Here is a 14,261-nt window from a genome sequence, read left to right as displayed (position 1 = left end):
CTGGCTGACCATACTTGGTCTAGTAAGTAGCAAGAGAAAGTGACATGCATTTAAATGGAATTGCATTTAAAAGGCAAATTGCTGTTTTACATACGTTATTGGCTTGTTACAGACTTGACATAAAAAGTTATGAGAGTTCCTTCAATTTCTTTATTTACACACTTGTATTTACAGGAGGCTTAATTTCAGTGAAATTAAGGATGCAGTACACAAAAGACATTTGAGATGTCTCTTTAGCCAGCTTTCCATTGTTGTTACTGTCAACAAATAAACTCACATCACTCATTTCCAAAGGCTCCTTCAGCCCCACTGCTGTGGGGGTCTCCTCTGCAGAGATTCGAGTATCAGAAGTGATCTGTGTCTCTCTCTTCAGCATTGTATCTGCCTTATCTTCCTTTTGGATTTCATCACCAAACTCATCTTTTAGCTCAAGGGCTTCACTGAAAATGTTTTCCTTCTTTTTCTTGACATTTTCAAGTCTTTCTTCCAGTCTTTCTTTGTGCTCACTCTGAAGTGTTTCCATCTCATCCTTAATAAACTCCTGTTCTGGTGAAGAGGTGTTTTGTTTAACAGTTTCTGCTAAAACCAAACTTTTCTTTACCGTGTCTTCACATCGGCTAAGAGGTCCCTGTTGTTCCTTTGAACACGAAGAAAACATTTAATTTGAAAAGTATCTTCACTCAATATACCAAATGTTAAGATCTAAAGTCAACCTCTAAAATCATAAACACTTGTTTTGAACAACAAATCGTGTTGAAAGGTACATGCAGACCTATTTGCTGCAGAAAGTCAATTACTAAGCCAATAATTTCATCAGCCATTTTTTATGCACAGAGAACACCTGAAGCTAAAAGCATTACAGTGATAAAATAATCCCACAGCACTCAGGGTGGTACATGATGATCCTTCCAAGTTCTGGACAGGTAATACCCCCCCCCTTGCCTCCTCTCCTATTCCTTTTTCCTTCTTAGAGGTATAGCAAGTTCTGAAGGACAGGGAATTGCAGTGATCCATATCTGAGCTATGATTTCAGCTTACAGCAGCTCTCTAGGCTCACAGCTACAAGACTGATTTCCACTCTGTCAAGGAGCAAAAGAATGCCTACTTATGCATGAAGGACACTTCTTAAAAATGAACTTGGCTCACTGACTTTTTTTTTTTTAATTTTTCACACTGGCTAAATTAAAGACACATACTAATACCAAATTTAATAATCTCTTTCCTCATTGTGACCCGAGAGGAAAAAACCAAAAAATCCTAACCAACCCAACTGCATGCTTGAACCTTCAGTTCAGCCAATAGTAAAGGTCCCCCCCCCAGTGCATTATGAGTGGTTTGAGTCCTACAATTATCTCGATAAATGAACATTACATACTTTTTATTTCAGAAAGATTTCATAGCTTTTTGGTTTGACACCATGAGCAGTTCTCTTTTCCAAATGTGATGGGCTCCATGATGCAGAAACTGCAACATACCTGTGATTTCAACTGATTTTGCTCAGCTGATGGCTCTTCCATTGCTGGACCATCACACTCAGCAAGCTTCTCAGAGACAGTTTTCAGCTCAGTGCTCAGGCCTGTTGCCACATCCTGAACCTGCTGGTGCTCTTGAGCAGGGCTTTCCAATGTCTGCATGATGGTCTAGAAACAAGGAGTTTCTAGGATTAGTCCACCATTATCTCAAACAATCATCCACAGACGGTTACAGCTTTTCCAGGACCTGATCAGCACAACAAACTTGCTTGTTTCCCATAAAATATCTGGCTAACCACAGGTTAAACACAAAACCATCTTGCTCTCTTCCCAGCACATCATGGACTCCATCATGAACAAACTTTTTATGAATAGCAGGAAGCAGAAGGGTTGGAAATGTACTTGTAAAAAGGATGTTTTCTCTTAAAATGAATGAAACATTAGAGATAGAATGCCACACGGTACAAGTGCAATTTGTACTACATTAGGTGAAACCAAGAACAAGCAAGATGCTGGAAAAGAATCTTTCAGATGTTTTCCAAATTCATCCTTCCAAAAGGAAGAAAAGCTACTGTGGCTTGAAGAATGTAAGAGCAAATGCTTCATATTATAGCTATCCAAATCTGTTTATACAGGTACAAAATGTTCTTCACATTTACTTTGGTCTCATTTGTTTCAGTATTTATCCCTCAGAGAGAGAGAGAGAGAGAGGGAGATACTCCCTGCCCTTTTTCAGAGGAGCTTCCTCCACTCCCAGCTTTACCCAAAATCTTCCCACCTGAATGGCACCACAGCTGAACAGTGAGAACTGCAACCACCAGGAAAGGAAAGAGTGAGGTCCCAACCTGGAGCTGGCTGAGCAGATTTTCATGTTGGTGCTTTAATTCCGACCACTCTGCCTCTGTGAAGCAGGGATCGACAGTGTGGCCCTGGAGATGCTCTTTCTGGCTCTTCAATTTGCTGAACTGGGAAGTCAAGGCTTCTGTTTTCTGCAGGAGGTCAGCATAGTTTGCCAGCTGAGCTTGCTTCTCCTCCAAACCAGGCTGAAGGGCAAAAATCTCCTGTTGCTGTTTCTCCAGTTCCATTAGAGCCTGTTTCAGATCTTCTTTGCTTTGCTCATATTGCTCCCTGTTGCACTGAAGTTGCTCTTGAGGGCTAAGAAAAAAATGCTGTGTTTAATAGTGTTAAAAAAACAAAAGTATTGATTACCTAGAAAATGTCAAAGTGTGAACAAGTCAACCATTAGAATGAACTTGAGTGCACTGAATACCTTCTTCCCCAGATTTTAAATTACTGATCAGACTGCAATTTTCAAGGTGATGAAAAACACTGAAGTTATTGCAGATAAACCGGATTTAAATGCAGGACAAATAACTAACTCTCTTAAACCTTAACCTATAAACCCACAGTTTCTAGCATCTGAAATGTGATGCTTGTGCTCTGTACTCTTCTGCTCTTCATTGCAGCAGAAATTCTGTTTAAAAAACTACAATATGATTATGAATCTGCTTTCCTTGACTTCCCATGACAGCCTCCTGAAAGGGAATGTTCTGTAGAAGAAACACATCACATTCAGCTGGGCAGGGGAGCGTTTTAGAGATACAGACAACAAAACCAGCACATACAATTTGGGGTATGTTAGTACAATCCAGTGATTATTTGCCTGACCTTTACATTGGATTTCTCTTTGTGTGCTTTATAAGCATGCATGCTGATCTGCTGCAGGTGAACAGGTTGCATTTGTCCACAGGAAGTATGCCATGAGACAGAAGTAACATTTGTATGCTCACATGTAGTGATGGAGCTCAGATATCCTCCAGATGGAACTTAAAGGCCAATATTGAAAAATATGATCCCACGCAAACAAATCCAAATAAACAGTCTGGATACAATTCTGTAAAGTACAGCAGGATAATCGAGGACAAAAGCAAAGTTTCATTGTTTTGGGTTCTGCCCCTCAAGATTCATATTTTTGGCAAATAGACAAAGCACAGCCTCACATATGTGAAGAGCTCCTGCATCAAGTTCCCTGTAACAGCTCCTCACTGCTGCTGTTCCTGTGGTGCATCTGCTGTTCACAAGCCTGATCCTACAAGGTCCTGAGCATCTCTTCAGGCATGCAGAGCACCTCCTCTCCTGTCTTTAACAGTGTGAATAGCTCTGCATCCTGCTGTGCTGGATCCAACACAGCCAACGCTCCATCTTCCCGAGCGCCTCTTGTGCTGGTTTTACTGAGAGCTCAATAAGAACAGGAGGAAACAGAAGATTCTCTGGCTGTTCATGGCCACACCAGAAAGTATCTCTGGCTATTCCCCCCTGACCATTCAGGCCAAACTGTGACCTGCCCCTCCACAACTCTGCAGAAATACCTACAGAAACAGTTGTATCTCGTTCTGCTCTCAAAGAACAGAAAATTGATGGAACAGATGAAGGAAGAAGAGAAAAAAGTCAATATAGCAGTAAGTGATCTCCACTGCATCTTGGCAAATTCCACATTACCTGCTATATTCAGCGGCCAGCTGACAGATGTTTTCCCACTTTTTCTGGAGCTCAGAAATAGTTTGCTGAACCTCTGGCTTCTTATTTTTCTCATTTTTCAATAAAGTGTCTCCTAGAGCCACCATGCTCTGTATTTTGGCCTCACCTTCTTCTCTGAGACTTGTGATTGCCTGTATTAAACAAGAAGCAGAAGCAGTGCATATACAATTATTTTTGGTTACAAAATAAAAGGTACTACCATTATTTTCTCATAATTTTCACACTGCTCTTCAAGTCTTCTTCTAATATGTTACATAGCTGACACATAAACAGATCATCTAATTTTCAAAGTCTGGGACAATTAAATGGATTTATTCATTATTCTCTACAAAGAAGATCCATATTGTGCTGACAAATTGAAAAAATGCTCAAATGACAAAACTAGAGGCCATGAGCAGTGACAGTATCTTTCAGGAGGTACTGATTCATCATGCATTAGCTTGAGGTGGAAGGTGAAAAAGGAATATATTTAACACAATACCTTTATCTGATTAATCCTTTCATCTGATGGCAACTCACTTCCTTGTGACCTCATTTTATTAAGAGCCTCCTCAAGCTTTTTGATCCAGCAAGAAACATCCTGGGCAAGGTCTTCAAAATGTTGTCCTTCCACTGGAAGTCTCTCAGTATTCCCTGCCATTTCACTGACACGTGTTATCAGTGCATGGTACCTGCTAATAAGGTTACTGGCTTCTGAAAGGGTTTCATATTCTGTCAGCCCAGCCTCCCCCAAGGTATTTGATAGCTGAGCCAGGGAGTCAAATGGTTTCCTGAAAAATAAGAAACAACAACAACAAAAAAATCAACATCTGTTTGTTGTAACAACATGGAACAATCTTGTTTAGAAGACAGTTCTCCGAAAGAGACCAAAAAACCCAATACCTCTGCATTAATAGTGTTTTATAGACATCTTCAAGTTCTGTATCGTCTTTATTAATCTCTTTTACTTTTTTCTCCTGAGCAGACAGCCATTCTTCCAAGGCCATGCTGCTTTCTTCAAGGCTAAAGGAGGTACAAATAGAGACTCAGGTCAAAATAAGAGGCATCACATGGCTAAAACTTACTGGTAGCAATGTTTTGCTGAAAAAAATACCATTAATATAGTGTCTGATCAAGCAAAATTTTAAACATAAGCCTAACTTTAACTATCTCTGTTCATGTCACTGAAATTGTCCATAGTTTCCATACAGGTCTGCTATAAAACTGAAAAAACAACCCATATGGAACATACAACAAAACATCTGATTAAAATACATTTGATTAAAATACCATCTCTTGTAAAAACAGGGTTGCTTGCCATTCCCTATGGCTGTTTAATAATGAATCATCTGATACCACTTGTGATTAAAATGTCAGACACAAGATTAGCTCCCTACCTACTGAGCTGTTGGAGAGAGGCACCAAGCTCCTTTTCCCGTTTCTGACATTTGGAGATCAACCTCTGCAGCTCTGCCTCCTGATCTCTCACACGACTGTTGAGGTGGTTAATGCTTGCTTTGGGCAAGTAAGGCTTCACTTTATTCAGTAAAGCTTTCACCTCTTGGATGTCTCTATCTCTGCCTTCAGATGTCAGGAAGTGCTGGAAAAGCACACAAACACAAGACCCATTTGTCAGAGTTGCCGTGGTGTAATAGATATTTATGTTACAAGAGCTTTTCAGCTCCTGTTATCTTCACCAGCGTTTTTTTTCCCAGCAATTTCAGTTCCTGAAAAAGAATTTATGTTAATTCACAGTTTGCTGACTATTGCACATGCAAATGGAGAAGTTGCTGTTTGTAAAATAAGGAGAAAGTGGAATTGATGACTCGTTTTCTCTTCTCTACAGTACTGGTACTCACAGAAACAGGCAAGCAGCATCCAAATCTAGCACTGACATCACTCTATCTCCTTCTGCTGCTTAACTGTGATTGCTTCTTGCAGATGTTGTGGCTTTTCCATCTGTTTTCTGTTCATTTTGTCTGATTTGGAGAGAAAATCTTGCTACAACAAATTATATGCAACTCTTTTCACATTTGAGTCCATTGGGGATCAGAATTTCATGCTACTCTCTATATATTTGACTTTCTGCAGCCTTGCACACTGAAGTACTTGGTCAAGGTCCACTGAACTTCATCAACTACTGTCCTGCCTCTCACTTGCCCAAGTTGTCTGAACTTGAACACTGACACTTCATTTCAATTAAGTTTTATTTTCATTGCTCTTATTTTCCTCATGCTCTAAGTTACACGAGATGTTCTTCCAGCCTCCAGTTACAAAACCACTGCAGCTGAATTCAGTCCCAAGAATAGCCTCTTAGGTGAAAAGAGCAACACTTCAAGAACAATCAGCTTTAGAAATTACAGTATTTTAATACTTTACCTTTAGCCTCTGTAGTCTTTCTTCCAGTATGGATTTTGTTTCTGAGGGCTCAAAGCAGTCCTTCAGAGACAGCTGAGTGCTGCTGAACCAGTCATTAAAATTCTTGCACTGACCTGAAAAAAAAAGGAACGTTCCAATTTTTTTTCATTAATTGCATTCAATAAAAGAAAATCTTGTTTAACATGAAGATTTCAGACAATTTACAATTACATTGATCAGTGCTACTGTCAAAGGTTGCTTTTTACTACAGAACATGTGACTGAAAATGCTGCAGCTCTTATTTTTTTAGCTAACATTAGCTAACACACACAGCAGTTTGAGTAAACAAGACCTGGAATAGCCTAGTGGAAACTTCTCATTTCCACACAGATTAATACTATTTAAAAAACATTTGAAGACATTAGACTATCTTTGGGCCAAATTTCCCACCTGTATAATCCTGTGTCTGCTCAAAGCAAAGAGTAATAACACCATTTATTCTTGTAACTATTTTAAAATAAAAAAACAACTGGAAAAAATTAAAACATTGGATTTCTGTATTTTTAAATTAAATAATCTGACCTTTGTTCCTGCATTATGCTTTACACTTTTTCTATCTAATTTTTTAAATGTAAAAATGAGAAACCAAATACTTTGATTCAGACTGAGTGTTTTTCAGGGATCAAAATCCTTTTTTCTACAAATCTTTATCTTGCTCAGAACCCTGAGGCAGTTTGGGATATGAAAGCAGTTTCAGACACCTAACCAATTAATTGCACAACCTTTAAGTCATTGTGGTGGTCAAACCTATAAAAGTAAATAATTGGAATGTGTTCACTTACGATTCAAAACACCCATAAAGTGATCTTGAAGCACATGTTTCTTGCTATTGAATAAATCAGTGACACATTTAAGCTGCTTATTTAATTCATCCACATCAGGACAATCTGTCTCTTCCTGGAGTAATGCCACAAGGTGCTCTTGTTGCAGAATTTTCTGGTGTATCTCCTAAGGTTAAAAAAACCCAAACAACAAAGCAGGAGAAGTTTTAAAAAGTAAGTTTTGAAGGCCAAGCAGAAGTTCACTGTACAGAGCTGCTTTAGTACAAGCTAGAGTTTTACAAAAGGGTTTAGACCTTCCTGTGTGTAAAAATAATTTCTTAAATTATGTTGGCATTTAACAAGGCCATCAGTAGGTAGGTATAAGCACTAAACTCTCCTTGAGCAGTGTGTGTACACCTGTATGCACAAACAACCCCACAGAATAAATACATGAATACTGCCATTTTATGTTCCAGAGCATATAATACTTACAAACTATAATGCCTCAGCTGCCATAGGCATTATTCCACTCCCTAAATTTCTTATTCTGTGTCTCAAGACCCTGTGGGCTGAAAGGTGACTTAGAGGGAGCTAGAGAATTAATTAAAAACTCTGACTTTCCTCCAAAGGCTGTGATTTCACTGCCCCAAACACCAGCGACCTGACACCCACAATGCACATAATCCACTCACTGCTCCACAGGAGTTTTCAATCTTGCCAGCCTCAGCCTCCAAGCTCGAGTTTCAGCAAATATTGGGCTGAAATTGTCTGTTGGGAGCTCCCCTTGCAGCCAGGCTCAGGTGGCACAAAAGCATCCTCTGTGTCTTACCCAGTCTTGAAAAACAGACAATCCAAACAAGCACTACTGCCTGAACATATCCTGGGTGGTAATATTGCTGTTGTGCCTGGATTAACAATTTCCAACAGCTGCAAGGGTTAAATAAATCTGATTATTCCAGGAAAAAGAGGCTTTTCTTCCATGTTTCTGGCAGCTTAAAGAAATATTCAAGGCAGGCTCTTCACTTGAATTATTCCAGCAGTCTACAATTTACACAGGATGAACACTTACGAACACTTGACCAAGAGAGAAATTATGAACAAATGTATAAAATATAAACAATCTGTGGCATGCTACCTCTAGTTTAGTAAAGATCTCTAAGGTGTCTGAAGGAGATAAGGCTTTGAGAAGTGATTCAGTCATTCCAATCTGTGTCTTGGCCAGATCAAGGTCTCCTTTCAGCTCTGCTGTATTCACAGTGAGTTCACTGGTCCCTTGCTTGGCTGACAAGAGCTCTTTTATCAGCTCCATTTTCTGCACAACAGATGATCTGATGACCTTAAAATTGGAAATAAATACACATCAATTATAATGGATTGATTTCCCAGAATATTACAAAAATCTATGACAGACATAAAAAGAAATTAAGTGGTCTGAAGTACAGATGTTTCAATTACAGTTTGTTTTGATTCGTTTCCCTCCCACTCCAGAAACTGAAAAATGTCTAAGTACTGCTTTTCTGAGGAGGAGTGATCTCAGCTCATCTTTATTAGCAGTTTTACTGGTGCTGTTTTATTTTATTCCTCAATCTCTCCAGTGCCTACTGTGAGCTGGATAAAGGAGCTTCAGCTGCCATGAAAAAGAGGGTTGCAGCTCTCTCTGTAACACATGCCCCTGCAGTGATTCCACTGGGGGAAATTCCCCACAATGACCCAAAAAAAGGCCAGCAGAGAGGCTGGGAGCTCTGGCTCAAGACTATTCACTAAGAAGCAACAGGTCCTGAAGCTCATCTTGACTTGCATGAGGCAGCAGCTGGGATCACGTGGGAACACCACCCCAGGGACTCGGAGCGCAGCACGCACAGCACAAGGTTGCCGAGTCCTTCCCTAAGCTCCTTAGATCAACTTACCCAGTGAAACTCCTCAGAGTTCACTGCCTGCTGAGGATAAACACAGAAATAGCTAAACAGGGTCAAGCTCAAGGTGCATCTGACAGACACGCTGAAAGGGTGATTACAAAACTGCTTCAGGAGCAAGGGAAGCTAACACGGTCTTAAACGAGAATTTGTTCTTTGCTGTGCGAAGCTAACACAGAAAGATGAAGTTTTCCTTGTGATACCCCAAAGGAAAACATCACTCTGTGCAAGAAACTCCACATTACCAAGCTACATTGTCCAGGCAAAGGTAGAGTTTGAAATGGACAGTCAGTAAAGCTGAGTTCCTGGGATCCCCAAAGGGGTGATGAGGTCCATTGTGCCCTGTTGTTGACCAACAGCTAAACACCAGATATCACTGACAGCAGCATCTTTGGGCAGGCCCAAAGGCATAAAAAGGCACAGAAGTAAGAAAGACCTTTGTGTTTAAAATGACAGGTGTGATTCTATCAACGTTTAACAGCCTGAGAGATGCAACAAATTAAATACCTCACTGGCAACAAAATGCCTCCAACTCTCCTTGAGCAGATATAAGTAAAACCAGTAACTGATTGTGACAAAGGCAATGCTAGAAGCAGGGCTATAGTAAGGAGTACTGGTGTATCAGCTGTCAAAGCTTCTCTGTACCTGTAGCTCCAATGGAGGTTCATTACTATTCAGAAGTTCTTCTATCTCAGCCACCGTGCTGTCGAATTTTTGGAGTTTCTGCTCTTGGACCCGTAAGCATGCCTAAAAGGTGGAAAAAACACATTGGTAACTGTGCTTCCCTCCAAATTAAATCTCTATGTTTATGTTAGAAAATTCTATTAAAATATTCTGATTATGCATTTTGGTAGATAGAGATGTCACCATTTGTTCACTTCATGATTTTCATTTTTGCAATTAAGCATCTTTTTTATTCGAGTCAGAAACACCCTGTTTCTTAGGCAAAGCAGCTGATAATACAGATCTAGCATATATTTAAGAATCTTAATTATTTTGCTTCAAGTGAATTTGCAGGAAAATAATTTTAATTTTGCATTTATGTCTTGCTGCTTCTACTAAAAGGTATATTTCTCAGATGTGATAGACTTCAAGTCAAAAATCGATGTGAAAGTGATAAAATACAACACAGGCTGTAACCACTTTTTCAGTGTAAATCCTTTGCATATAAAAAGACCTCCACTCATCTGAATGTACCTTGAAACAAGTCAGTAATGTGAAGGTAAAATGCCCGTTTCAACTTATGAACAGGATAATGACATTGTCTCATATTCCCAAATCGATATTCCAAGCTCCCTGAGGACAAAGCCTTCCTTTTGTAGTCTCTGCACAAGCAATCATCAAAACCCATTCTTGTGCTGCAGCCCTTAAAAGAGTTTGCATTTGCATACAGGATACAGGGGAAAGCAGAACTTCTCTCACATTTTTTATACCAAAATTATCCTTACATACACAGTCCAGTAATCCACTGCTCTGGACAGGCTCCCTGAAAACACATGCACCAGTGCTCACAAACGACCCTGGGTTTCAACCCTGTGTAACATGATACACATTGCAACAGTGGGGGGTCTTTCTGGAATTAACATCAGGGCAGAGATGTTTCAGGATCAACAAAAAAAAGAGTAATAATAAAGTGATAAATGAACCTGATGCCCTCTGGACTTGGAATCATTTTACAAAAATTCGAATGCATTGGGTTCAGTTTTCTCTCCTATTCCACTTTATAATAATTGCTCAGAGGAATATGGTCCTGTGTCTCTGAACCCTCTTCTCCCTCCTCTTTTGAGATTTATCTCTCACAAGAAAGCAGCAGAATAACCTTACTGTAACCACCCCCAGCACAGCCCTTTCTAAGGAGAAGAGTCACACTGGGGGCACGTTCACATCACGCTGGACTTGAGCGGTTTCCAGGTAACAAAATGGCCCTAAAGATGCATTTTCCAGCTGCTGCATTTTTTACTGAAGCCTCCAAGAACTGAAACTACTCCAGGAAAATCCTGACAATTCAATGGTAGAGACAACAATGATGTTACAAAATAGCCACTGCTGCACAGTGGATATGCCACTGTTTCTTAGTGCAGATCCATTCACAAAGAGCACCTTGACTTTCCACTTCTCTGCAAACTAAAACAAATGAGCAGTGCTAACAGTAGGAGGAAAGCTGCAAACAACAATAACAAAAACCAGGTCATTTGTAGCTTGTAAACACTGAGGAAAAACTGCCTGCAAATTTTCAAACAAGAGGATATGCAATGCATTTATGTCTCAATCATTCAATTTCAAGCAGGAAATTATTTTTGCTTAGTAGACATTGGTTATGACCACAACGAAGCAGCACAGCTGGTCCATTGTGGCCCTGAAGTTAGAAATTAAAATATTCACCCCTGTACATGAAGCTTTCAATGGCACAGACCTAATGCATGTGTATTTACACCCAGCTGCACCCTGACACCAAGAATTAAGGTTATAATCTGTGCCAAAGGGGCATGGGCAGCCCAGGCTCTGCTGCTGCCTGCCCATGGGCAGCTCCTGGAGATGCTCAGCAGCCACCCTCTGTTGAGGCTGCAAAAAGTTACAGTCAGGAACACACCGGGACAGGGGGAAAATAAACCACCTCTGAAACCTCTCCTTGAGCTGTGCTTTGCCCAGCTGTCCCAGAGGCTCCAGCATCTTCACTGACAGGCCACTTCTACCTGGAAAACTAATCATTAGCCTATTTCTCTTTCTTCTCTGTGCACTGCTGCACTCCAGGCTACAGCCTTGCAGGCCTTCTCTTTGCTCCATCTTTGTACAGCATTTGCAGTGTTGCATTGACTAAAATCCATTTAATACACATATCCACTATCTGTGCATTAGTTTCAAAGAGCTGTATTCCCAAATAAAGGGAACACCCTTAGTGCAACCATCCATGCAGATACAACTGCACGTTACAACTTCCTCTGCTGGTATTTCTATGCAACATGTATGTTTATAGCCCAAAGCCCATACCCCTGTAGTATAAAGGAAAGGTAAAAAAATTCCATTTAAATTACCTTCAACTGAGTGAGGTCCTCCTCAGTCAGGCAATGGTCTTCTGCATTCTTGAGCTCTGCGTTTGCCCAGGCTTCGATTGTGCCAGATAAACTCAGGAGTTTGTCCCACAAAGCCTGAGCTCTTCCCAAATTATCACAGTAGTTTTCGGTCTTTTCATTGATCTGCCATTAGATTGATAAACAGAAAACACACACAGATTTAAAAAAATTTTGAGTTATATTCCAAGAGCTAAAGCAGCACAAGAAAATCAGAGCAAGATGAAACCACCCACAAAAACAAGAGCGGCAAAGGGAAAAAAAAAATCTCGTGTCTTCACAGTGAACTGGTCATGGAGAAGATACTTAAATCCCTGCCACACATGTCACCAAACATACCAATCACAACAGCAGCTTGCCAGTTTTAAGGCAGGTTTAGGAAGGAGCCTTGCTCATTAATGTTTATCTACTCCCAGTAAATACCATTTAATCTCGGTATTGATGCACTGCTTAGATCGACAGTGGCGAACATTTCCCACCAAAAGCACCAGCAGTGTAATTTTCCAGATTTGTCTCCCAAGTCTAAATCCATAGAAGTTGTTATGGAAGCTTACAGATTCATGCAGAAAGCACAAATGTTGACTTTTCTGCAATTTCTAGAATTATTTACTGCCAAAGAGTACTGACAATATAAATTACCTGAGAGATCAGAAACGTTACATCCATAGATACTCTGCAAGCTTTGCTCTGGTAAACACTTGGATTTATCTCTTAAGAATCTCTGCCATATTGTACTTAATTTATTCGAAATATTACACCCACATCAGAATCAATTACTATAATGCATAACAGATAAGACCACCCTGATAATTTACTTTTTACATACATCCAGCCATCTGTCCACAATAATGTTAGCCTCATTCTCGAACGGAGGCTCCTCAAAGCTTCTCATTTTATTCAGCTGGAATTGCAGGTTTTTGCAGATCTGATTTATTTTGTCTACATCTTCAGAGTGATCATTAAATTCCTCTTTTGCCTCTTCAATCTGTGAAAAAGACCACATGGATATTTGTGAGCATATTTGCTTATGATTGTTTCTTCAGCAAAATATTTTTTAACTGATTTGGTTTGTTTTTTTTTTTTCTTAGAAAAACAACAGCATTACATAAAATAATCTATTTTATACAATATGATGAGACTAGGAATGCATCCTAGTGTTGTCATATCCCTGCCATGCTGACAGGAATATTTCCCTCTTAGAAATCCATATCATTCTGTTATTGGCTGCAGAACAGCTGAGTGGGAATATGGATAATTTATTTCTAAGAGAGCCAAAACCACTGTTTGCTTTTAAAGTCCTACGTGCAGGATCCAAGGGGACTGTACATCCACACAGAGAATCCTTGATTATAGAGATAAACAATGCAGAGTGTGATAATGATCTGAGATACTATTAAAACTGCATTCTGATCCTCAGGTTTTGAACTATTTACAAAAAAAAGCTTAAATCCTCCTTAAACACAGACACTGTCAAATATGTCACTGCCAGAAACTGAAAGGTCTCTTTCTCCTATTTTCTATTTAACACCAAGCTGCTTCTTTGTGTTTAAATTGGAATGTCAGTGTTTACAAACAACATGGAAGCTTCCTGGAAAAGAAACACTGACCTCTAGTGCTAGGCACCTTGATGTTAACAGCTCTCTCCTTATTTCCCACAGACATCCTGGGAAATTACATCTTCCCATACTGACCCCACCGGGCACTGAGCTCGGGGGACCGATGGCAGAGCTGCTCTCACAAACCAGAACAAAGCAGAGGACTTCCCCTGCTGTCATTTTGTACCATTCTATATAACAAATCATTGACATGCCTGTACTGTGCCACAGCAGCTTCAGACCACAGCTCTGGGAGTGGGAATTGCACAGCTCAGGGTGAGGAGGGAGGGCTGCTCCCAGAGAGGGGTCTCCATACAAGCAGGGGGCTGGGATATGCAGGCAGTGCCCCCCTTGCAGCAGGAGCCCAGGTGATCAAAAGGTGCCCCAAGTCTCACTGGGGGGACCAAGAAGAGACCCTGCCCCAGCTAAAGGGGGCTGGCACAAGCAGACACCATCCCATTGCCTGAAGGAAACACCACTTACATTCCTTCTTAAATTTAACCAGCCCAGGCACTGC

General features: G+C 40.3%; 1 protein-coding gene across 1 annotated transcript in view; it reads right to left on the bottom strand.

Moving 5' to 3' along the window:
* Nucleotides 1–14,261, bottom strand: part of SYNE2 (spectrin repeat containing nuclear envelope protein 2) — a 158,702-nt gene that overhangs the window by 106,652 nt on the left and 37,789 nt on the right. The window contains exons 31-43 of the mRNA XM_053945765.1: nucleotides 12,976–13,134; nucleotides 12,114–12,275; nucleotides 9,727–9,828; nucleotides 8,304–8,504; nucleotides 7,190–7,355; nucleotides 6,369–6,481; nucleotides 5,387–5,589; nucleotides 4,893–5,012; nucleotides 4,492–4,780; nucleotides 3,972–4,141; nucleotides 2,318–2,627; nucleotides 1,476–1,640; nucleotides 278–637 (exon numbers count right to left, since the gene is read on the bottom strand). Of these exons, the coding sequence (XP_053801740.1) occupies nucleotides 278–637; nucleotides 1,476–1,640; nucleotides 2,318–2,627; nucleotides 3,972–4,141; nucleotides 4,492–4,780; nucleotides 4,893–5,012; nucleotides 5,387–5,589; nucleotides 6,369–6,481; nucleotides 7,190–7,355; nucleotides 8,304–8,504; nucleotides 9,727–9,828; nucleotides 12,114–12,275; nucleotides 12,976–13,134 (2,520 nt within the window). The remainder of the gene's footprint in view (nucleotides 1–277; nucleotides 638–1,475; nucleotides 1,641–2,317; nucleotides 2,628–3,971; nucleotides 4,142–4,491; nucleotides 4,781–4,892; nucleotides 5,013–5,386; nucleotides 5,590–6,368; nucleotides 6,482–7,189; nucleotides 7,356–8,303; nucleotides 8,505–9,726; nucleotides 9,829–12,113; nucleotides 12,276–12,975; nucleotides 13,135–14,261) is intronic.

The sequence above is a fragment of the Vidua chalybeata genome, chromosome 6 (genome assembly GCF_026979565.1).
Source record: "Vidua chalybeata isolate OUT-0048 chromosome 6, bVidCha1 merged haplotype, whole genome shotgun sequence".
NCBI classification, from domain to species: Eukaryota; Metazoa; Chordata; class Aves; order Passeriformes; family Viduidae; genus Vidua; species Vidua chalybeata.
Note: the sequence above shows the minus strand (reverse complement) of the source record. Positions and strands in the feature narration are given on the sequence as shown.